The sequence below is a fragment of the Bufo bufo genome, chromosome 2, assembly GCF_905171765.1.
Source record: "Bufo bufo chromosome 2, aBufBuf1.1, whole genome shotgun sequence".
In the NCBI taxonomy this organism is placed as follows: Eukaryota; Metazoa; Chordata; class Amphibia; order Anura; family Bufonidae; genus Bufo; species Bufo bufo.
The window spans coordinates 380,550,920-380,574,285 of record NC_053390.1 but is presented as its reverse complement, the minus strand read 5'-3'; the positions used below and the strand labels follow the sequence as shown (position 1 = coordinate 380,574,285).

The following is a 23,366-nucleotide window of genomic DNA, read 5'->3' as shown; positions in this document are numbered from 1 at the left end:
GTCTAACAGTTTTTTCCCTCCCTTGCTGCAGGAAGAAAGAATAGTCCACCTCTCTTCAGAAGGGGGGCAGAATAGAACAGGATTGTTCCACTCTGAACTGCCATAACATTAAGGCTACCTCTCTGCCAATATATTGCTGCCACCTGTTGGTGAACCTGGAAAATTACAAGAACAATTACATTAAACATAGTTTTTATGCACATTTCTGAGGAACTTAAGCAAAATCACATCAGATGACAGTATAAAAGCTCTTAGAAGATAGTAGCGGGGTAGAGGCGTGTAGTAACAATAGCTATTGTAATGGGGTGTTACAATAGCTGTACACAGGAGGTGGTCTTAAAGGGGTATTTCCATCTTAGACAATGGGGGCATATTGCTAGGATATGCCCCCATTGTCTGATAGGTGCGGGTCCCACCGCTGGGATCCGCACCTATATCGAGAACGGAGCGGCAAGCTCTGTGGCTGGAGGACCCCAGATTTCCCGGGGTCCGTCCACCACCAAGCGCTAATCCCCGTCTCTCCCATAGAAGTGAATGGGAGTCTGCTGCGCATGCGCGGCCCATGCTCCCATACATTTCTATGGGGCAGACGGCAATAGCCGAGCCAGCGCTCGGCTATTTTCGGCGGCCCCATAGAAATTAATGGAGGGCGGCTGCACATGCGCAGTGTGCTCTCCTTCACTTTTGGGGCTCCATTCTCAATATAGGTGCGGGTCCCAGAGGTGGGACCCGCACCTATAAGACAATGGGGGCATATCCTAGCGATATGCCGCCATTGTCTGAGATGAGAAAACCCTGTTAAGTATAGAAATAGCAGAGATAAATGTAGAAATTACAACATTTACTGAATCTTTTACCAGAGAACTATATATCAATCTCCTCGGCTTCTCCTGCTATATAATATTCTGCCTGCCGATTGCACTGCATTTTGTGGTGCAGATCCTTTTTAATTGCCCCTGGTAATGTGGGTTGAAGATACTGGGGGAGATTTACTAAGCAAAATATACCAGAATTTGGCTTAAGTTGCACCAAAGAACTGGTGTACATGCAGTCTGTCAATGAATTATATATTTTAGAAACTTTTTACACATCACTAGACAGTTTTAAAAAGTTACAAACAAAAAAAGGTGTAAAATGAGACAGATTTTTAAATGGTGTGCACCATTATTTTTATGTGAAATATAAAATTTGGCATAAGGAAGAGAAAAGTGTCAAACATATCTAGCAAGATGCACCAAATATATCACACAGCGTGGCCCACTGTGATGGTCTGTATCTATTACTCCCAGTAAAGGGATAATAATCACAACCAATATCCAATAAGGATACTTGTGACAGCAATCAGGACTGAAATGTTGCACGCTGAAATATCGAAGGCGTTGTAATTTCATATGACACCATTTGGTGATGGATCGAACTTGGTTATGTGCTAATGTCCACATGTCAGGGGTATGTTGTTTGATTAACCATTTTTGTATAGGATGTTGATGTAATAGTCAATTCAAGAGCTTGTTAAATTTCAACACCCATTTGTAATTTTGCCATTTCACAGTTACCTGTAGATATAATCCCATTCTCATTTGCAATAAAAGCTGCTTCATATCTGAAATATTCATTTTTTTATTTTAGGGCTTAGTACTGTGTAAATGAATAAGATAATCTGTAGCTTAGACAGGGAGGAAGTATTATCTGTGTGCACATAATTGTGTAAGCAAAAGGACAAACTGCTTCCTTACTATGCTATGGGGCAGGTCCTTTCTCTGGCACTTCCCCCCCTAATACTTGACCACATACCTCTTACATCCAGGGACATCTCCTGTCATGTAGATCTTCTCTTTCCTCTTCTCCTCCGTTTGACCCAGACCGCCATGCCAAATTCTTTTAGCCGCATCTTGTCTCTACAGAGTTTGTAATACAGACACGTTAGATTTCTCAGTATTTCCATCAACCTCCTCATCCTGGTGTCCCCACAGTGTCATCCTGCTTCCACCCCCAATACTGTGCCCGTTGTGTCCCCCAATGCCTCAGGTACTATGCTGCTGAAAAAATAGTGACCCCAGTAGGCATAATTGGGGTCATTTATGAAACTGGTGTAAAGTAGAACTGGATTTCCAAAAGAGCTGTCAAATATGAAAGGTGGAATCTGGGCAACTAAGCCAGTTCTACTGTACACCAGTTTGTCCCTATAGTGTGTACAGCAGTTATAATGTCCCCTAGAGTGCCCCCAGTAATAACACCCTATATTGTGCTCCAGGTAATAATCCTTGTATAGTGTCCCCAGAAATAATAGAATTGCCCCTACAGTGCATTCCCAATAGCAAAACCCCCCACGCTGCCCCTATATAGTAATTTCCCCCACACGGCCCCCCCCCCCCATTGTAGTCCCCCCATAGTAATTTCCCACACACACACAGTAATTTCCCCCACACGGCTCCCATACAGTAATTTCCCCCACACTGCCCCCCCCCCCACAGTAGTTTCCCCCACACTTCCCCTATACAGTAATTTCCCTCATACAGTAATTTCCCCCACACTGCCCCCACACAGTAGTTTCCCCCACACTGCCCCATACAGTAATTTCCCCCACACAGTAGTTTCCCCCACACTGCCCCCACACAGTAATTTCCCCCACACAGTAGTTTCCCCCACACTGCCCCACACAGTAGTTTCCCCCACTGCCCCCACACAGTAATTTCCCCCACACTGCCCCCACAAAGTAGTTTCCCCCACACTGTCCCCACACAGTAGTTTTCCTCACATTGCCACCACACAGTAGTTTCCCCCACACTGTCCCCACACAGTAGTTTCCATCACACTTCCCCCATACAGTAATTTCCCTCATACAGTAATTTCCCCCATACTGCCCCCACACAGTAGTTTCCCCCACACTGCCCCATACAGTAATTTCCCCCACACAGTAGTTTCCCCCACACTGCCCCATACAGTAATTTCCCCCACACAGTAATTTCCCCCACACAGTAGTTTCCCCCACACTGCCCCCACACAGTAGTTTCCCCCACTGCCCCCACACAGTAATTTCCCCAACACTGCCCCACACAGTAATTTCCCCCACACTGCCCCACACAGTAATTTCCCCCACACTGCCCCCACAAAGTAGTTTCCCCCACACTGTCCCCACACAGTAGTTTTCCCCACACTTCCACCACACAGTAGTTTCCCCCACACTGTCCCCACACAGTAGTTTCCCTCACACTGCCCCCACACAGTAGTTTTCCCCACACTGCCCCCACACAGTAGTTTTCCCCACACTGCCACCACACAGTAGTTTCCCCCACACTGTCCCCACACAGTAGTTTCCATCACACTTCCCCCATACAGTAGTTTCCCCTATACTGTCCCCCACACAGTTGTTTCCCCCCCACACTGCCACCCCACAGTAATTTTATCCACACAGTAATTTCCCCCACACTGCCCCATATAGTAATTTGCCCCACACAGTAGTTTCCCCCATATTGCCCCATATAGTAATTTGCCCCCCACATAGTAATCCCTCCCATAATTATTTGCCCCCACATAGCAATCACTCCCATAAGTATTTGCCCCCACATAGTATTCCCTCCCATAATAATTTGCCCCCACACAGTATCCCATCATAATATTCTTCCCCCACATGTCCTCCTGTGTGTCCCCCCTATGTCCCCCAAAGTTGGCACATAAAATTAAAAAAACATAAAACAAAAAAACTAAACTAAAAGCTAAATACTAACCTGTGCTTGCTTGCAGAGGAAGGCGCGCACACTTCACTGTGCTGCTGCGTCCCGACATAGGCGTGTGCGATTACGTCATCACGCACGCCTGCGCCGGGATTTCACTACGGCATAGGCCTCAGGCCTACTAGGCCTGAAGCCTATGGAGGTGATCGGCGGCGGGGCAGGGAACTATGTGCTCCCGTGCCCCGCCACAGTATGGGGGTGTAAGCGCTCCAGCAATGAGCGCTTCCATCTGTATTGATGGAAGCGCTCATTGCTTCTGGTACCCCCCTGAGAGCTGGCACCCGGGGCGGACCGCACCCCCGCCCCTCCCCTAGGCACGCCACTGGGTGTTACATTAAAACTTAAGTGCACAGTGGTGACTTCGTTGTCACATAGACTGGTAATCTACACACAGTGGACACTTAGACTGGTAATATGCAATACAAGGCCGTAGCTATAGGGGAAGCAGCTGCTTTACGGACTGAACTCAGAAGAGGCCCACCCAGGAGGAAGACTAAAATATTTTATTGTCAGGTCCTCCTCAACAGTATTATACAATAACATTGACACTGTAGGAAACAGACATACTGTAGCAGATGCCAGGCCTTGTCTGAGAGAGCAATCTTGACAGTGGGGGTTGCAAAGAAGTTCTTGGGGAAAGGGGGCTGTTCAAAAATTTGCTGTGGGGTCCAGTCATTTCTAATTATGCCACTGATGCAAAAGCCACTGCAAAATGTATCTGCACCTTGCTTGGCACCTTGTGGCACTGGTTAAAGAGGGGAGGGAAACAGCAGCATCATTGGAGTCAAGGTTATCTCATGAGGAATACTATAAGTCCCAAACAAATTAATCCATGCTAAATATGTATAATGTACCTTCAAATATAATTAACACTACTGCAACATCACCAGATATTATCATCACACACAGGACAAGTAAATAATCTTACTAATCAGACTTAGTCACAGGAAGAATAACTGACAACTCAATCCAACATCTCATCACTCATTGTATTCATTCAATTTCCCATTCTTTCCATCTGTCCCAGGTTTCCTCCAGTTCTGACATGGATTATTGACTTCCCACGTCTAAAACACATACCCCATGACAGCCATAGATTACCCACTATAACAAACCTCAGTGCCACTATATCAGCTACAGTCCCTCAATAGCAGTCACAATAACAGCCACAGTGCCTCCCATAACAGGCATAATAAGCCCAAATAACCTCAGCCCTTACTTACCTCTTGTACCCAATGAGGGTCTTCCTGTCTGAAGTGCATTCTACCAGCTTCATTTTATTGGTTAAATAAAGAACCAACTAGCTAATTAAAAAGTGAAACTGAATAAAGTACCACAGTCTAGTTTACTGGTGATTGGTGTAAGCCCCTCTCTCTTCGACTACTACTATTTACCTTCAACGTGCTCTTTTTCATAGGGTATTTTTGGTAATACCACACTGAAGGACATATGATCAGTTGTTTTTTTTTATTACACCATGTGGATTTACTGTATTGCTACTGTGTAATATTGTACTTAGGCCCATGAGATGCATACAAACTATGGGGTTTTGCTTAGACCTTGGCTATGTGTGATCATGGACCATGTCTTGGTTTATCTGTATACAGGCAGGATTTTAATTGATTTCTTTGGCTCTAATAAAGTGTTTACATTTTCGTATACTATATGTGTGGATGTGCATTTTTTATACATTATCCTGTTTTGTTTGTACTTGATATAATTTAGTTTCTGTGTTACCTCTAAACTGTCCTAGCTTAAACCGCAGTATCATAAGTCCTCCTGTGGGCCCAGATTGTGACACAGATGGTCTCTGAGGTTTCTGCAGAAGAGAATTTCATTTTGATAAGACAGTGGAGGCAATCCCTTGCTAGAGTTAATTTACACATACTCAATGATAATGAAAGGACGTATGCAGGGTCACTAGGCTAGCTATTAGTGCTGGGTGTGGGCAGGGTTGCCAACCAGAATTTTTCTTTTTTCTGGACAACTTATCCCAAAATTACGGACAGACAATATTTTTTATGGGCGAATTGGAAAACCATAATGGGTGATAAATATTATAAGTAATCAATGTCTATAGCTCATTATACTGATAAGAACTCATTACCAGCATTTACTGTGAGCTGTAAAATGATGATAATTATCACCAAAATAATCCATTCCAGTACCACCAATCTCAAAAAAATCACAGATACGTATATATTTTTTCACGAACACTGGAAAAAAATCACCTTAGTTTTACAGACTTTCCAGAAATTTCTCGACGGTTGGCAACACTGCGGGTGGGGGGTTGAGTGTTGCCAACAATCCACTTTGCCTTGACTGGGTTATTTTTTAAACTGGACTTGGGTACAAAACTGAAACTGCCCCGGGTGAAGAAAAGCCTGACTATGAATATTGGCATAGTTTAGGATATAGATTAGACTAAGGTCATATCTGTGGTGAAGGTAATCCGGTAGTCTGTTCTGACAGAGGAACAGACTACTGGAGTTACTGTAACCAGCATACTGCCACACACCACCAGATCCCCATTGACTATACTGGGATCTGGTGGCTTTCCAGCAGACATGCCAGTTTTCGGACTGACAAATACTGCTGTAAATACTACCAGATTACCTTTAGCACACATGTAAACCAAGTCTAACATAGCACATTCATCAGCTCTATATAAACTGATAACAGCCTGTTAAATCATTTCCACTGGTGAATCCAGTGTACTCCAGTCTGACATAGCCTAGCCATATGCCCAGTTTACTTTTATGATAACGACTTGCATTAAACAGTGGAACTTGAAATACGTTTTATAATGTATATGGAACAATAAATTCCAATATAGCTCAGCAATACATGCCCAAAAAATCTGGCAGCTACATTTTTATCTAGTCATACCAGTGTGTGAAATGGAATGGGACTCTGTATAATGAAAGCAATGTACATAATAATATCTACCATATTGACTGTACAGAAAAAAAACACATGGCATACATTTTCGTAAAATTTTAACTATTTCAGTTATTATAATAATAGATGCTTCCTGGACTTCAGGGAAATCCATTTTTAAAACAATAGGCTGAATTTCTTGTGGAATATACCAAAATAAATTCTTGTGATGACCAGCCAAACTAAACTTGCTCACTGCTACAAGCTCTTTGTCCACTCCCCCCCCCCCCCCCCCCCCCCCCGCCTCCTGAGCTGATCGTTTATGCTCAATTCACTTCTAAAAATCAATTTTGCCCAACCAGACTAATTTCTAGCTCAATAAGGAATCAGGTTACATGCTGTCTATAGAAATTTATGGAGAGGGAAATGGTGAAGAGGAAGCAGCTGCAGAGTGAGATAAGACAATAGACATAGACAGAGATGCTACTGCTAGTTGTAGTAAGTGTTTATCTCACCCTAGTCCTGGATTCACAACTACACTACTCATTACTGTTCTATATTGTCCTCCATGCTGCTACAGAGAGAGTGAAAAGCAGTATCTCCTCTACACTATGTTTGCTATGTATGGGAGACATCAAAGTAGCTAGTCTCCAAACACTCTGAAATGTAAACCTCTCTAAAAGCGCTTTATATTAGATATTGTAATAATATTATTCATTTCTATCAGAAATATTGCAGTAATATATCATTTTTTTAGGTGGAGTGGAAGCCCTAAGAGACCTGATTTTAGTGAATTCCCTTCCATTAATTCCAAATTCTGAAACCGCTATGACTTGTATTGCCCCTCAGTGGAGTTCTCCAGAGACAATTGCAATTGCAAGAGACTTTGAAGCAGTTGTAAATAAGCTTCAGGATCCTCTAGAAGTCATTCAGGATGAACAAAGGAGATCAGTAAAGAAAGTCATCTGGAAAAAAGAAAAGACAAATGACGCCATTGGAGCCTACTACTGTGAGTGGAAATCACAGGAGACCGTGACACGGATACGGACTTTAAAAATGTCTGCACAAGGTAACTAATTTAATTATTTTCTTAAAGTCTCAACAGTATCTGATGTTCATGTTCACAAATGTTTTTCTAGGGATATGTAAAATGAATTTAAAGTGATGCCTTTTATTTTTACAAATCATGGTTCATGAGGAAGCATTCAATGGAAAGTATGATTTCAGTAGTCCTAAGCCTCCTGATCTTACATGCTGTGGGGGAAGATGTTGTAATGTTGAACAGGTCTTCTTATGAATACTACCCCTGTCCATATTCTTTATTAGAGAATTAGGATGTAACAATAGAAGATGTTGCTTCCCAGCTCTTGAAATTTCTTGAAATTTGTTTCGTATCTGATTTGCACAAATCGATTGTCTGCTTGTGTGGTTCTGAATAAAATTGTCCTGAATCGAAAGTGCCTGATTGCTCTGAAAGTCATGTATGACACTCTGAGGTCTCCTACGACTGTTTTCAGCTCTTTTAAGCTATTTAAAGCCAAGACAGTATTATTAATGTCATAACGACAGCAACATGTGTGGTTATGGGTAAATGGATGGAAGGCGGTGGTAACAAACAGCCTTTTAATAACACAATGCACTGTTGGTTTTAGACGCTGGTCTTGATAAGCCCTAAAGCTGTTGGTGGATTGCCGAAGTTAAGTAGAAGTGCTGGCCTCTACATAACTTCGGCGCATCCAGTGCCAATTTTAAATGGTAAGATTTCTATGTCTAAATCAGGCGTAATGGTGAACGAGATGGGCCTGCCAGCCTGGCCCCTTCCCCACCCACGCCACTGGCCAAGGAGCCAACAAGGTTCATGTGATCCTCTTTCATCTAACCTGTCCTGCTGTGCTGTCTTCCTGCCTGTAAACTGGAGGATGCCATTAACAGTGAATTATACTAAACAAATCAAAAGAAACAAAAGTTTCTGATTTGAATAAAATCCAACTTTTTGGAAAAATCATAAAATTCATTTAAAATCATTTCTGTCATCATGATATAATACTACATTTACCCAGATGCTGCAAGGGTAATGTAGGGATAGAAAAGGCATCCCCTAAAACAGTGATGGCGAACCTTTTACAGACGGAGTGCCAAAACTGCAACTCAAAACCAGCTTATTTATCGCAAGGTGCCAATATGGCAATTTAATCTGAATACCAATTTAGTATATCTTCCATGCACTTTTTCATTTAGCTATAATGGCCTGCCTGCATTCAATAAGCTGCCTCTGCTGTTCATAGCCTGATGAATGGGAGGAAAAGTCTAAGGCATATTGGTACACCATAAATTTTTTCCAGGGTGCGGGTGCCCACAAAGAGGGCTCTGAGTGCCGCCTCTGGCACTGGTGTCATAGGTTCGCCAGCACTGCCCTAAAATGAGAAGTTTGCCAGGAGTCAAACTGCATTCTGAAAGGAGCTGTCCCATCAGAGACAATCCATTAAAAAAATATATCACTGATATTTCAAATTCCCTGTAGTAAATATGAGATCTGATGACCAAGCTTCTAAGTTTCTATGAATAGAAGAGGTTACAAACTGCCTTAGTGGTTTTCTGGGACTAATAGACTGATGATGATGACCTTTTCATTCAACAACTGCAGTAGTCTTTCCACCAAAGGAACAGATTATCCGATTTACCGTATCTGGCATAGCCAGATACTGCCAAACACCACCAGATCCTCGCAGACTATAATTATTCAATGATATATGTACGGCCAAAAGCTAGCATTTACTGTATGTTGGAGAGCAGCTGGATCCCGGTCGTATGCCATTATAGCCAATGGGGATACTGCAGTGTGCTGCAGTATCTCCGGTAGTCTGTTCCTCTGCCGGAACAGACTACCGGAGTTGTTTGCCTCATATGTGAACCTACCCTGAGAGTATGCAGCAATCAGTGATTTACATATGTCACATGAATTTTCTGATTTACATGATTTTCTAGCTTCCTTTAATCCAACGTCATTGACTGTCACTGCAAGTAGAGGAGACAACGTGACACTAAGTTTTGTGAAGAAGTTTCCAAAGGATGAAGACGCTGTATTCTACAAGAACAGTGAGTCAGTCACCTAGTACTTGTACTTGTTACACTTGAGCCCTCAGATGAATTCATTATTAAAAGTTTAGACAATAATTTTTATATCATTCTGGATCACGATGAAGCCATGGGCATGCAACAGGGACTGTAATATATTATATGGAATGATTTGCAGAAAGATTTTGACATAGCTCCCAACATTACTTAAAAAGGACCTGTCACATCTTCCAAAATGTCTGTTTTAGTAACTACTTGTATTACACAAGTAAAAAAAAAATGCTGGAGCATCTACAATGCATTCAGAAAGCCTTTCTCTTTTTTCATATTTTGTTTAGAGCACTGGCTCTTTTTAGTGCTAATACCCCATTACCCCATAATGAGAAAGTAAAAACAGAATGTTCAAAATCTTAGCAAATTTTAGCATACCTGGATTTGGGGATTTATGGTCATTCTTCTCTTCAGATCGAATCAAGTTCTATCAGGTTGAATAGGGACAGTCAGTAGACGGCCATTTTCAGTTCTCTCTAGAGATGATCGATTGGGTTCAAGTCAAGGGTCTGGCTGGTGCACTCAAGGACATTCACAGAGTTGGCTGTGTGTTTAGGGTCATTGTATTGTTGGAAGGTAAACCTTGAACCTAGTCTGAGGTCCAGGGACTCTGGATTAGGTTTTCTTTAAGAATATCTCATTAAGGTTTCTATCAACCCTCACCAGTCTATCTGTCCCAGCTGCTGAAAAACACTCCTGCAGCATAATGCTGCTATCACCATGATGCTTAGAATTGAAGCCAAAACGTTCAATCTTGGTTTATTGGACCAGTTTCTCACAGTCGAGAGTCCTTTAGGTGCTTTTTGCAAACTTGCAAAGTGCTGCAGTGAAGGTTGACCTTCTGGGGTTTTCTCCCATCTGCACACAAGATCTTTGGAACTCAGCCAAAGTGACCATTGGGTTTTTGGTCACCTCTTTTACCAAGGCCTTCTTCCTCCGATTACTTAGTTTGGTGGGCATTCGGCTCTAAAAAGAGTCAGTGGAGCAGAATTTTTTTGCACCCTTCTCCAGATTTATGCCTTCACACAATCATGTCTCTGGTCTCTATGGACAGTTATTTCCCCCTCATGGCTTTCTTTTTGTTCTACTGTGTAATGTCAGCTATAAGACTTTATATAGACAGGGATGTGCCTTTCAAAATTCTGTCCAATCAACTAAATTTACGGGTGGACTCCAATCAAGCAACAAGAGAAATGGAAGGCCCCAGAGCTAAATTTCAAGTGTCATAGCAAAGGATATTTTAGTTTTTCCTTTTTAATAAATTTGCAAATATTTCTAAAATTCTGTTTTTACTTTCTCATTAAGGGGGATTCAGTGCAGATTTACAGAAAAAAGATAATTTTTTTTTCAGTTTAGCAGAAGGCTGCAACATGAAAAATGTGAAAAAGTGAGAGTCTGAAGACTGTCCAAATGCACTGTATTCTTATCATGTTGTGGCATTCCTACATTATTCCTGTTAGAAGTTATAAATGACTTGCCAACAATTTGCAATAAAGTTCCAACTGGGCGTTACTAGTTGGGGGTGTACCTGCACAGCCCAACACTATCCAATCACTGCTGCCAGTGTCAGGTTGGACGGGAAGACACCCTCTAATTGGTAACACCCAGTTGGACCTTTATTGCAGACTGCTGCCAGTTCATTTATTACTTCTAGTCAGAAGAAGATTTGAAGCACAGGATCTGCACTGAAATCAGCACAGGAAAAAACTCAGTGTAGACATACCCTTATTGTTGGAATGGAACTATGATCATAGTCGACTTCACTGGGCCTTTTTCATCAATTCTTCATTCTGCTGCTCCATGTATACATAATACAGCACATTGCAGATATGGCAGCAAATGGTTTTGCTCTGCCATGGCCTCAAGAATGTTACCTATAAATCCCAGTGAGATATTACAGTATTGATCTAGCCACCCTGATGAAGAGCAAATGCATCAATTATACATACACATTAAATGAAACATTTATTACCAACTTATTCTCAGGGAATTAATAAAATAAAATTACAGAAAATTCCTAAATATTACGTTATTATAAACACTTTCCCATAATGGCTTTTTTTTCTCTAGGGGGCAATCGTAAGGGGAAATAAAATGGCCACTGCACTATTAGCACACACAAAACCCATCCTAACAACATAGATGGGAGGGGATACTTAGGTAATAGCTACTTATTTATAACTACTCTTGCTGTCATAAATTTCAATCTTACATACAGCTGATAAAATATCAGCTGTGTGTAATAATGGAGGGAAGAGAAGGTACAGAGAGGAGGACAGATGGGTGGGGGATGTGGCTAATGAGTAGCAGTGCTTGTCTGCAGTCTGCTACATTACCAGAGCCCCACAGCAGACTGCCTTGTCCTTTGTCTCTGTACTTTCACATTGCTCCCTTACCACACACAGATGTATCAGTTTTGTCCGTATTAGTAGAGCATCGGCCATTTTGTTTCCCTTGATGCTTACCTCCTGGAGAAAACAAGACATTATGAAAGCTATGTGGGAAAGTGCTTATAATAAAGCAATATTTAGGTATTTTCAGTAATTTTATTTTATTAATTCCTGAAGAACCCCTTTAAGTTCTTTGAATAGTTACCAACATTTCAATCCCAAATCTTGGGACGTTATAAGTCCTGTTCTACTGGAAAATACCCCAAACAAGCAATTTTTATTTAATGTAATTATTACATTAATACAGAAATGATGTTGTAAAAATCAGAATTTCATGCCATTGTTATGTCAGGTATCATTTTACTAAATCTTCCTTTATATATTTAGATTCCTTTCTCCACTCCGTACCAAAGCATGAAGTGCCACCTCTGTTGGAATATTCTATAACAAATGTTCAACCCAGTGATGCAAGTACCTACTTAGTGCGTTACATCGGAGGCAATCACTTTAACACTGCTTTGACCCGATTAATTGTCAGACGTAAGTTTATCTATTACTGTATGTACTGCATATGTGCTTTTGGATTTAAAATGGTTTTCCAGGAGTTTTTTTTACTGATGATATATCCTCTGGATAGGTCATCAGTATCTGATCAGTTAGGGTCTGATAGCCAGTATGCCCGTCAGCTGTTTGAGAAGGCACCGGCACTCACAATAGAGCATCAGCATTCTGCAGCTTTGCCTAGGCCACTGGCGCTATGTGCAACGGTCACATGGCGTAGCTCAGCCCTATTGAAGTGAATGGAGCTGAGCTGCGATACCAAGCATAGCCGCTATACAATGTACGGCGCTGTGCTTGGCAAGTAGAGAGAAGGCCATGGCGCTACTGCAAGTGCCGGTGCCTTCTCAAACAGCTGATCGACGGGGGTCACGGGTGTCGGACCCCCACCAATTAGATGACCAGAGGATAGGTCATCAGTAGAAAATTGTACGAAAAACCCCTTTAAGACTACGAAATTTTAAATGTACCTTTTTCTTATTATGAGAGTGACTGTACAGTAAGTTAAAGGGGGCATGAAATTTTTTTTAAACTTTTTTCCTTTTTAGCTGTGTATATATGATATTATAAGGTCCTCTAGACTAGTTTCCATCATATATTGATGCTCCTCCTAGTTGTTGATGAGCCATAGCGGGGAGGTGCTTTTGAATTTTTTTTTCATATGCTGATCACTGTTTCTGCACAGGCCTTTTAGCTGATTTCTCTGGTTGCGCTTATTTTGATATAATTATACTGGATTTATAAGACTAGTTTTTCTATTTGTTATATATATATATATATGAGAAATCGGACAGCACTCCAGGTAAAAAAACTAAGATTTATTCACCCATGCGGCAAAAAAGGAAGCAACGTTTCGGCTCAACAATAAAGCCTTTCTCAAGCATGCTCTATTGTTGAGCCGAAACGATGCTTCCTTTTTTGCCACATGGGTGAATAAATCTTAGTTTTTTTACCTGGAGTGCTGTTCGATTTTCCTTTTATACATTTGGTCTTTGGACATATGCCCTGGGACATAGCACCCGCCGGAAGTTTTTTCGGTGCCGCCATTGTCTTTCTTTATTTATGTATATATATTTCCACAAATCTTTATACAAATTTACTACCTGAGCTTTCTCCCTAGTCATTTGACAGAGAGTTTACTGCAGGAAAGGAATAGGAAGCAGGGTTGGACCTCCCTTTTTAAGGTTCATATGCGTTAATGGATAGCTCCTTTAACGTCATGGAAAATAATGCACTAAAACAATAGATGCAAACATAATATATAGACTAAGCCCTCACTCTAATAATAAAAAAATATTTTTTATTATTAGAGTGAGGGCTTAGTCCATATATTATGTTTGTATCTATTGTTTTAGTGCATTATTTTCCGTGACTTTATAGATGTAGCTTTATGGATGTAGATCCACATATTTACTATCATATTATGCAGGATATTTTGCAGATCTTTTTTCTTAGATTTTTTTTGACAGCTCCTTTAACCCAAAATTCAGTGCCTGCTACTAGAGAAACTAAAGGCTGTGCAAAGTGGTTCCAAATTTTTAATAAAGGCCAATTGAAAAATATTGTACTTCATATAACCAGGGGAACTTGAAGTTTACCCTTTCAATATCCTAGATATTACTCATTTTCACATTACTCTCATTCACCAATCCCCTGCTGATGCCATTATGATGCTGCTTCAATCCCTGTTCCTTCCTGGTCTCAGCTCAACATGCCAGAAATGCCAGGAAAAGACCATTTGGTCAATAACCGACCTTAGTGATGACTTGCCTCAGACTATAATTGGCTGAGTTGACTTTCCTAGCATTTCCAGCATTAATTCTGGTTAAGATAAGTTGTCTACTATCCACTGGATAGAGGATTGCTCTTAGATCGGTAGGCACCCGACTGTTAAGACCCCCACCAATAACAACAACGGGGGTCCTGTGTCTCCTGTTTCAATAAAGTGAGCATGCATAGTGCCACTCTCTTAATTTCTATAGGACTGGTTGGGACCTCTAACAATCATAAAAATGTACTGTGCCCCTATTTACATGGAGTGGCAGCTCAATCAAGTACACTGCTACTCCATTCATCTGTATGGGATATAGTCTAGCTATTTCCGTCAGTCCCCTAGACTTTGAAATGAAAAGTGTCGCACATGCTTGATTATCACTCCATTAAAACAGGGTGGTGGTCACAACCTCACTTTTTTTATAGTTATTTTTTAACCAGTGAATAGGGGCTAACTTGTTCTGATCAGAATACCCCTTTTACCTTTACTACCTTACCCCTGCACTTCACTCCAACAGGCAAAATTCTGTCTCTCAATAGCCGAGAGTGGACAATCTGCAGCCCAGATCCACATGGAGCCTGTGATGCCATTCTGTGCCCCAACCATCTGGTCACACACATACTTATCTGTGTCTGGTGGCTGTTCACATGTATTTTCTGTATCAAAGAAAAGAAAAGAAAAGCGGCATGTAGTTTGAGAGCAGTAACTTGCAAGTCCTAACTGTGTAGCTTTTACTGGTCTTCCAATAGATCAGTCTAACCCCTGTGTGGGCCTCCAGAGAGGAGTAGATCTGGGGAAAAAGTGACCACCGTGCATAAGTACGACTATTCTCAGTGTAGATTTTAGGAGTAGTGAAATACTTCATTGTTTCAGGTAGTCACACACACTATAATGGAGAGAGCTGCATTCATGGTCGTACCCTTTTTTTGGAGAAGGAACAGGGAAAAAAGTCACCCCTATTCTCTCTATGGTTGGAAACCCAGAAAGTAGAACTGGCCCCTATCAGACATTTATGGGCTATACCTTTGATATGCTATTAATGCCTCTGATGTTTAGGTTTTATTGCTGGATGACCCTTTGGACTGGTAGAATTTGACAATGTAGACCTCGGACCAGAGAACGTTGTGCATCCCTGGTCTAAATTATGGACAATATGAAATTATTTATCTAAATACTGCATACATCTATAACTGGATGCTTAAAGGGGATGTCTCACCTCAGTAAATGGTATTTATCATGTAGAGAAAGTTAATACAAGGCACTTACTAATGTATTGTGATAGTCCATATCGCCTCCTTTGCTTGGCTTGATTCATTTTTCCATCGTGTGAGAGGGTGACAATATACCCTTAAGTGGACCTTCATGTGAACTGGGATTATTTGCAGGGTGCTATGAAACACACAGGCTGCATCAGTTCAGTGTTAGGAACTTATAGACTGTTATTGCCAGTAGTACTAACTCCAGCCACCAGATGCCGCTGTGTCTCTTGTGAGCTAGCTGGATTGTGTTCAAGGGCTGCAGGAAGTGAGAGACTCTGTTTGTGCTGCAGGACTCTGAGAGATTATTCAGTTAAAAGGGTTGTTTTTCTGAGGAGCTGTGCTGGAGTTCTGGATTTGTACAGCGACTGATACCAGTAGCTTCCCTATGATGACTTCAGGAAGGAAGGATTCCACCGCGAGCCATAGCAGATCCGGATCTGGTAAGTCGTGAACAGCGTGCACGCTAAAGGTAGAGGATCAACTTGTTTCTGTGTAGGCCTACACTGGTGACTCAGCGGCACAGTATCGACTTGTAGGCTCTGCTGTTAACGCCACCAGTTAGGTTTGTTCTTTCTCAGCGGCACAGTATCGACTTGTAGGTTCTGCTGTGCACGCCACCTCATTAGGTTCGTCCGGTTGGACATGAACAGTGACTTTGCATCTGGAGTATAAGGTACTCTGTGTATCTCTGTATTGCTGTGTGGTGTTTTGGTCTATAGCGTTTCCGGCAGGTCTGGGTCTGATACTCTGACGGGTGATAAGTTTGTGAACCCTGTGCTGTGCCACCGGCTGATGGCTCTGCAGACACTACAGTGGATCTATAACGCTAAAGGGAGATAATATAGTTCTGGCAGTCGTACACACGGTCTTGCCTAAAGTTAAATTGGGAAACACCTTTCACTACATATTCAAACGAGTGGCGCAGCACCAGGGTGAGTGCCCCTAGCACTGTAAATACATACATTGCCATACTGTTGTTTCCGTGGTGTTTCCTAGGTTTGATTTGTTAGGACTAAAAGTACAAAGTTTCCTTATCAACCCATATGGCCTTGCTGTATACTGGGGAGCCCTCCCCGTTCACAACTTACAACTTGGCATAGTTGGCAGGATACAGCAATCACCATGGACGGGAGTTCTGAAGGAAGCGGTCTGCCAGCGCCAGTGGCTCCTCCCCAAGCACCAAACCCAGCTCAGTTGGCATTAGCTCAGGCAGGGTACGCTCCAGTAGGGGCCCTATTACAGCATCTGCCAAAATTTGACTGCAAAAATATGACACTGCAGGACTGGACTGAAAGGGTGCGTAGTGCAGTTAGGACGTGCAACTTGACCCCTGAGCTGCGTGCAGAGATAGTGTTGAGTGCTTTAGAGGGCGACATTAGACGAACTGTAATGGTACGACCTGAGTCAGAAAGTGACACCCTAGACAAAATATTCGCACTACTGGAAGGAGCCCAAGGGAGGCGTGCCAAAGTAACACAACTGGGGAGTCGTTTCCTTAACCGACCACAGCAAGAGAGTGAGACCCTAATGCAGTATTCGACCGCCCTGCAGGAGATATTGAATGAGGTGCATCGGCGAGACTCTGAAGCCATGATAGCTTTCCGGGAGGTGGACCGGCTACTACAAGACCAGTTCATAGTGGGCTCTCCAACAAATTCTTACAGGACAAATTGCAAGAGTTGACCCGGACGACACCCAACATGACATTCTACAGCGTCTACCTAGCCGCCGTGGAGAGAGAGGAAGAGTACATGCCTGTGGCGGCGAGAGTAATGAGTCGCACCCATGCTACAGAAGGTCGGTCTGCATCTGAAGACTCAGAGTCCTTAAAGGATGTGGTCCAGGACTTGCGGACAAAATTGAGAGAACTTCGGCTGGAAGTGTCCCAGATGAAGGCAGGATCACCCCGGCCTCCATAAATGACCCCAGCACCCCGCGCCACTCCACCCAGGATAACTCAGGTGCGGGGGCTTGTCAAAAGAGGGCCCCTCTGCTGGGCTTGTCGACAGTACGGCCATATGGCCAGAGAGTACCCACAACAGATGAAGTCTGAGCCGAAGTTACATTTCTGACTGCCGCAGTAGCTGGGCGTCTTGCGGCAGTACCCCAGAAGATAAGCCCTATGCATGAGCAACACGACCTGTATGCCAGCAGCCCCATTATGGAAGCCGAGTTGGAAGGCCAAAAGGTACGCTGCCTAGTTGATACAGGGTTGGAGTGCACCCTTATGCCTCTGGAGTTCTTCGAAAAGACACTTTGGACATATGATGGAGCCGGAAGATGGGAGCATCATCAGGCTGACAGCTGCCAATAACAGAGAGATGGACGTCCAAGGGATAGTCTGGATGCGGGTCCGGCACTTTGGGCAAGACATCGGAAAGAAGGGGGTCGTTCTGGTGGACCATTCGTCCCAGAGAGGGATGGACGTGACGCTAGGTATGAACGTGCTGAGAGACCTAGGCCATCAACTCTATGCCAAAGAAGGGCCAAAGTATTGGCAACTGGCCACCACACACCGGACGACCCAGAAGGTTCTACAGCAGATGGTGAGAAGCTGTAGTCTGCAAAAGAGCAACATGTCCAGTCGGCCCATTGGACACGTGAAGGTGCTGCGGAGAACCCTCGGTGAAGATCCCACCTCGACAAGAACAGATATTGATCCTGCCAGTGGGGGCTGGACGACAACTGAATGGACTGGAGGTCCTGATTGAGCCCGCTTACCAAGAGGAAACGTAGACTCGCCCACTGGTAGCCTGAGCCCTCACTATTGTGAAGGATGGATGTGTGCCCGTACGCTGCCCCAATGTTGAAGACTGCAAGTTAACCATTCCTGGGAATACCTTGCTGGCCAAAATTGATGTGTCCGAAGAGGATATTCCTCGACGAGCTTCACGCTACAGCCAGAAAGGAGATCAGCCTGGACCTATGCTGTAGAGGTCCATCAAAGGGAGACCCTGACAGCGGAGTGGAACGGTCGAGTGATCATGGCCCGGATGGGGATGGACTACAAGACCCTAACTCCAGGACAATAGAAGTTGCTGGAAGACACCCTTTGGGAATTTCAGGTGACATTCTCGAGACATGATGAGGACTTCAGGTGTGCTTCCGCCATAAAACACGAAATCCCCACCGGCGATGCTGCACCGATCAGGGAACGTTACCGGCAAATCCCACCTAAAATGTACCAGTAGGTGAAGGATATGGTGGCCAGCATGTTGGAAAACCAGATGATCCAGGAGAGTCAAAGTCCTTGGGCTGCTCCAGTAGTCTTGGTGCGGAAGAAATATGGGAGTCTCCAGTATTGATATACCCGGACGACATAGTTGTGTTTGGGGCCTCCTTTGAGGATCACCTCCAGAAGCTGCAACAGGTCCTAGGAAGGCTTCGAGACCATCGGTTCAAGATCAAGCCCAAGAAGTGCCAACTGTTTAGACAGCAGATAGAGTATTTGGGACATTTGGTCACCCAGGAGGGGGTAACGCCAGCCCTCAGCTAGGTGGAGGCCATCCAGAAGTGGCCCCAGCCGCGTACACGATGAGAGGTGCGGGCATTCGTGGGACTGGCTGGTTACTACAGGAGGTTTATACCCAAATTTGGTCATTTGGTGGGCCCGTTAAACGAGTTATCAAGGGGCACTGTGGGGGGCCCAAAGAATTGTCCCATCGAGTGGGGACCCCGGCAACAAGAGGCCTTTGAAACAGTGAAGGAGCCCCAATCCTGGCTTATGCGTGGTTTAACACCCCATTCCTGCTGTACACTGACAGAAGTCTACATGGTCTGGGGGCCATGTTATCCCAATTCCAGGATAGACGTGAGAGAGTCATTGCCTATGGCAGCCGATCTCTGAGGGAGTCATAGCGCAACCCTGACAACTATAGCTCCTTTAAATTGGAACTACTGGCACTGGTGTGGGCCATGACCGAAAGATTCGCGGAGTACCTGACAGGTGCAGAGGTGACCATGATGACGGACAACAACCCGTTAGCACATCTGGAGAATGCCAAGCTCGGTGCGCTTGAGCAGAGGTGGTTGGCTCGCCTTTCTAAGTACCAATATCGCATCAAGTTTCGGTCAGGTATGGAGAACGGCAACGCCGATGCACTCTCAAGAGTCCCTGTAGGGTTGTCAACTCAGAGTGCCGATGAGGAGCTAGAGGACACTGACCTTGGTCGAATACCTATGTTCCAGGACGTGGCACATTCAAGTGGGGTGGCGTCCGGGATGTCCATGGTGCTGGGAAAAACATTGGCTGATTGGGAAACAATCCAGAATGGCTGCCAGGACCTGTGGAATGTGAAAGAATGGGTCCGGACCAAGATCTGGCCGAGGCCAGAAAAGCGGGCCCGTATGACTCCAGAGGGCTAAAAGTTGTTGAGGCAGTGGGATAAGCTGACTGTTACCTGGGGACTCCTGTGTCGGATCATATATTTACAGTCAGAGCTGCAGTACCGGCAACAGATTGTCATCCCCATGAGAAGCCCATGGGAGGGGCACCCATTTCGGGAGCAACAAAACATTCAAGTTGCTCCAACGGCTGGTATACTGTCCAGATCTGGCAGACATGGTGGCCGAGGCATGTCTTAAGTGTCGACCCTGCGGGCTGAGCAAGAGTACTGAACAGTGGGCTTCTGTCCAGGCCATCTGGACCTCAGCGCTCCTAGAGCTTCTAATGATCAATTATGTACTTCTAATGATCAATTGGGTACTCTACCTCGGGACGCTCGTACTGTCTAGTCATGACAGATCATTTCACAAAGTATGCAGTGGCTGTCCCCACCAGAGACCAGATTAAGCGGTCTGCAAACACTTTATACAGGTGTTCGGTGTCCACGAAGGATACATTTGGACCAGGGGGCATGTTTTCAGGGTACTCCAATGAATGAGCTGTACCAGCTGTATGGGATCGAACATTCCCACACCACCCTGTATCACCCCCTAGGGGAACGGGGCGTACAAGTGGTTCAACTGCACCTTGCTCCAGATGCTGCGGACTCTAAGGGACAGCCAAAAGGCTTGGTGGCCCGAGTACCTACCTGAACTGATGTGGGCCTATAACAACAGGGCACACAGTACCACCGGATACTCCCCACATATGCTTATGTTTGGGAGAGCCGGACGGGAGATTGAAGACCTCCACATGCCTAATCCGATGGAGCCACCACAGAAAAGTACTACCGCATGGATGCAAGAGCACCGCCGATGGCTGAGGGCGATCCACAAGGTTGTGGTGGAGCACCTGGGACAAATGGTGCACCCTAACTCAAGACGAGTGCAGAGGGATGGGTATGCCCCGGGTGATCGAGTGATGGTCAAATCCAAACGGCCATCTGGGAAGTTGGATGGGTGGTGGGAAGCGGTCCCATACATGGTGAAAAGGAGGGTAGACCTTGCCATCCCGGTCTATGAGATAGAGCTAATAGGGAATGGGGGACCCTCACGAAACTTTCACCGTAACATGTTAAGGTGTTGTAATTTTGATGAGCCTGTGTGCATGGATGAGATGCCTACTCCTGCTCAGAGTACAGAGTAAATCCCCTTTCAGAAGGAAGAGGAATGGTAGGTTGTGCCTGCCCCGGTACCCAAAGGGGCTCCGGCCGTCGCAAGTTTTTCACCCAGGAAAAGTGTTGAGCAGTCAGTAGCTCCTCCCCCCATTAGATGTGCCTGATGTCCCCAGTGCTTCTGAGCCTATCACTCTGTGAAGGTCAACCAGGCCCAATGCTGGTCCGCCCCCTTAGCTCTATGCACAAGACGAGTTAATTTGGGAAGGTATGTCGGGAACTCCAACCTCAAGTGGGCTGGCATGTGAGAGGGTGAGTATATACCCTTAAGTGGACCTTCATGTGAACTGGGATTATTTGCAGGGTGCTCCTATGAAACACACTGGCTGCATCAGTTCAGTGTTAGGAACTTATAGACTGTTATTGCCAGTAGTACTAACTTCAGCCACCAGATGCCGCTGTGTCCCTTGTGAGCTGGCTGGATTGTGTTCAAGGGCTGCAGGAAGTGAGAGACTCTGTTTGGAGTCTGAGAGAGATTATTCAGTGAAAAGTGTTGTTTTTCTGAGGATCTGTGCTGGAGTTCTGGATTCATACAGCAACTGATACCAGTAGCAGGAGCTTACCTGTGATGACTTCAGGAAGGAAGGGTTCCACCAGCACCATGAACCATAGCAGATCTAGATCAGGTGAGTCGTGAACAGCGTGCACGCTAAAGGTAGAGAATCGACTTGTTTCTGTGTAGGCTTACACTGGTGACTCAGCGGCACAGTATCGACTTGTAGGCTCTGCTGTGCACGCCACCAGTTAGGTTTGTTCTTTCTCAGCAGCACAGTATCGACTTGTAGGCTCTGCTGTGCACGCCACCGCGTTAGGTTCGTCCGGTTGGACAGGAACAGTGACTTTGCGTCTGGAGTATAAGGTACTCTGTGTATCTCTGTATTGCTGTGTGGTGTTTTGGTCTATAGAGTTTCCGGAATGTCTGGGTCTGATACTCTGCCGGGTGATACGTTTGTGAACCCTGTGCTGTGCCACCGGTGAATGGCTCTGCAGACACTACAGTGGATATATAACGCTAAAGGGAGATAATATAGTTCTGGCAGTTGTACACACGGTCTTGTCTATAGTTAAATTGGGAAACACTTTTCACTACATATTCCGGCGAGTGGCGCAGCACCAGGGTGAGTGCCCCTAGAAATGTAAATACATATATTGTCATACTGTTGTTTCCGTGGTGTTTCCTAGGTTTGATTTGTTAGGAATAAAAGTATAAAGTTTCCTTATCAACCCGTGTGGCCTTGCTGTATACTGGGGAGCCCTCCCCGTTCACGGCTTACAATCGCATTATACACTGCACATCTCCAGGGGTTACAGCTACTAGTGCAGAGCAGATACAAGGTGGCCTGGATGGGAACAGTTGTGTATGTGTGCCTATGTGCGCTCCCATGGTCTGGGCCACCAGAGAGCCCAGAGATTTTTCCTGTAATGTGCCACCTGTATTGCAAGATGGTCATAACCCCTGGATATGAGCAGTGTCGGAAAAATGAATCATTCCAGAAAAGGAGCCAATATGGACAATCACAATCCTTTAGTAAGTGCAGCGTATTAACTTTTTCTATGCCATTTGCTGAAGTGAGACGACCCCTTTTCTTATTATTAGTTGTTCTTTTTTCTCCCAGCTTAGAGAGATCAGTGCCCAGGTCACTAAGTGTCCAGCTCACTAGCTACAAGGGCGTAGAGGGAATATTGATTTCTATTCTACTTATAAGTAGCCAATCACTGAAGAGAACAGCCTGCCGGTCTTCTCCGGATCTGGCATTGGCCCCCTGTAATGGGGTCTGTCAGAGATCCGGCTGCTACCCAGCAATTATGCCAAGAATCAGCCGGACAAAAACCTCTGCGCTGTCTACCGGACCTGCCGGCCAGAACACAGAAGCCTAAACCCTATTCCTGAGATTGATAAAAGCAGTACCGTACAACCGATCCCCCAATGTGTATTTCAGAAGGGAAAACGTGGACGCTGTTCTTCTTTAACTCTTTGGATATGTGGAGAGAATCTCTAAATCGCACATCCTCATACCTATGCTTCTGATATACAACTGTTTTCAATTATCAGCATTTCTTATGATAAAACATGGCTATACAGCGAT

At 44.4% G+C, this 23,366-nt stretch overlaps 1 protein-coding gene across 2 annotated transcripts in view; it reads left to right on the top strand.

Annotated features, from left to right (window-relative positions):
* Positions 1–23,366, top strand: part of TEK (TEK receptor tyrosine kinase) — a 127,698-nt gene that overhangs the window by 52,081 nt on the left and 52,251 nt on the right. For both annotated transcript variants that reach the window (XM_040417177.1, XM_040417176.1), the window contains exons 2-4: positions 7,372–7,683; positions 9,600–9,710; positions 12,518–12,670. In XM_040417177.1, coding sequence (XP_040273111.1) covers positions 7,372–7,683; positions 9,600–9,710; positions 12,518–12,670 — 576 coding nt within the window. The remainder of the gene's footprint in view (positions 1–7,371; positions 7,684–9,599; positions 9,711–12,517; positions 12,671–23,366) is intronic.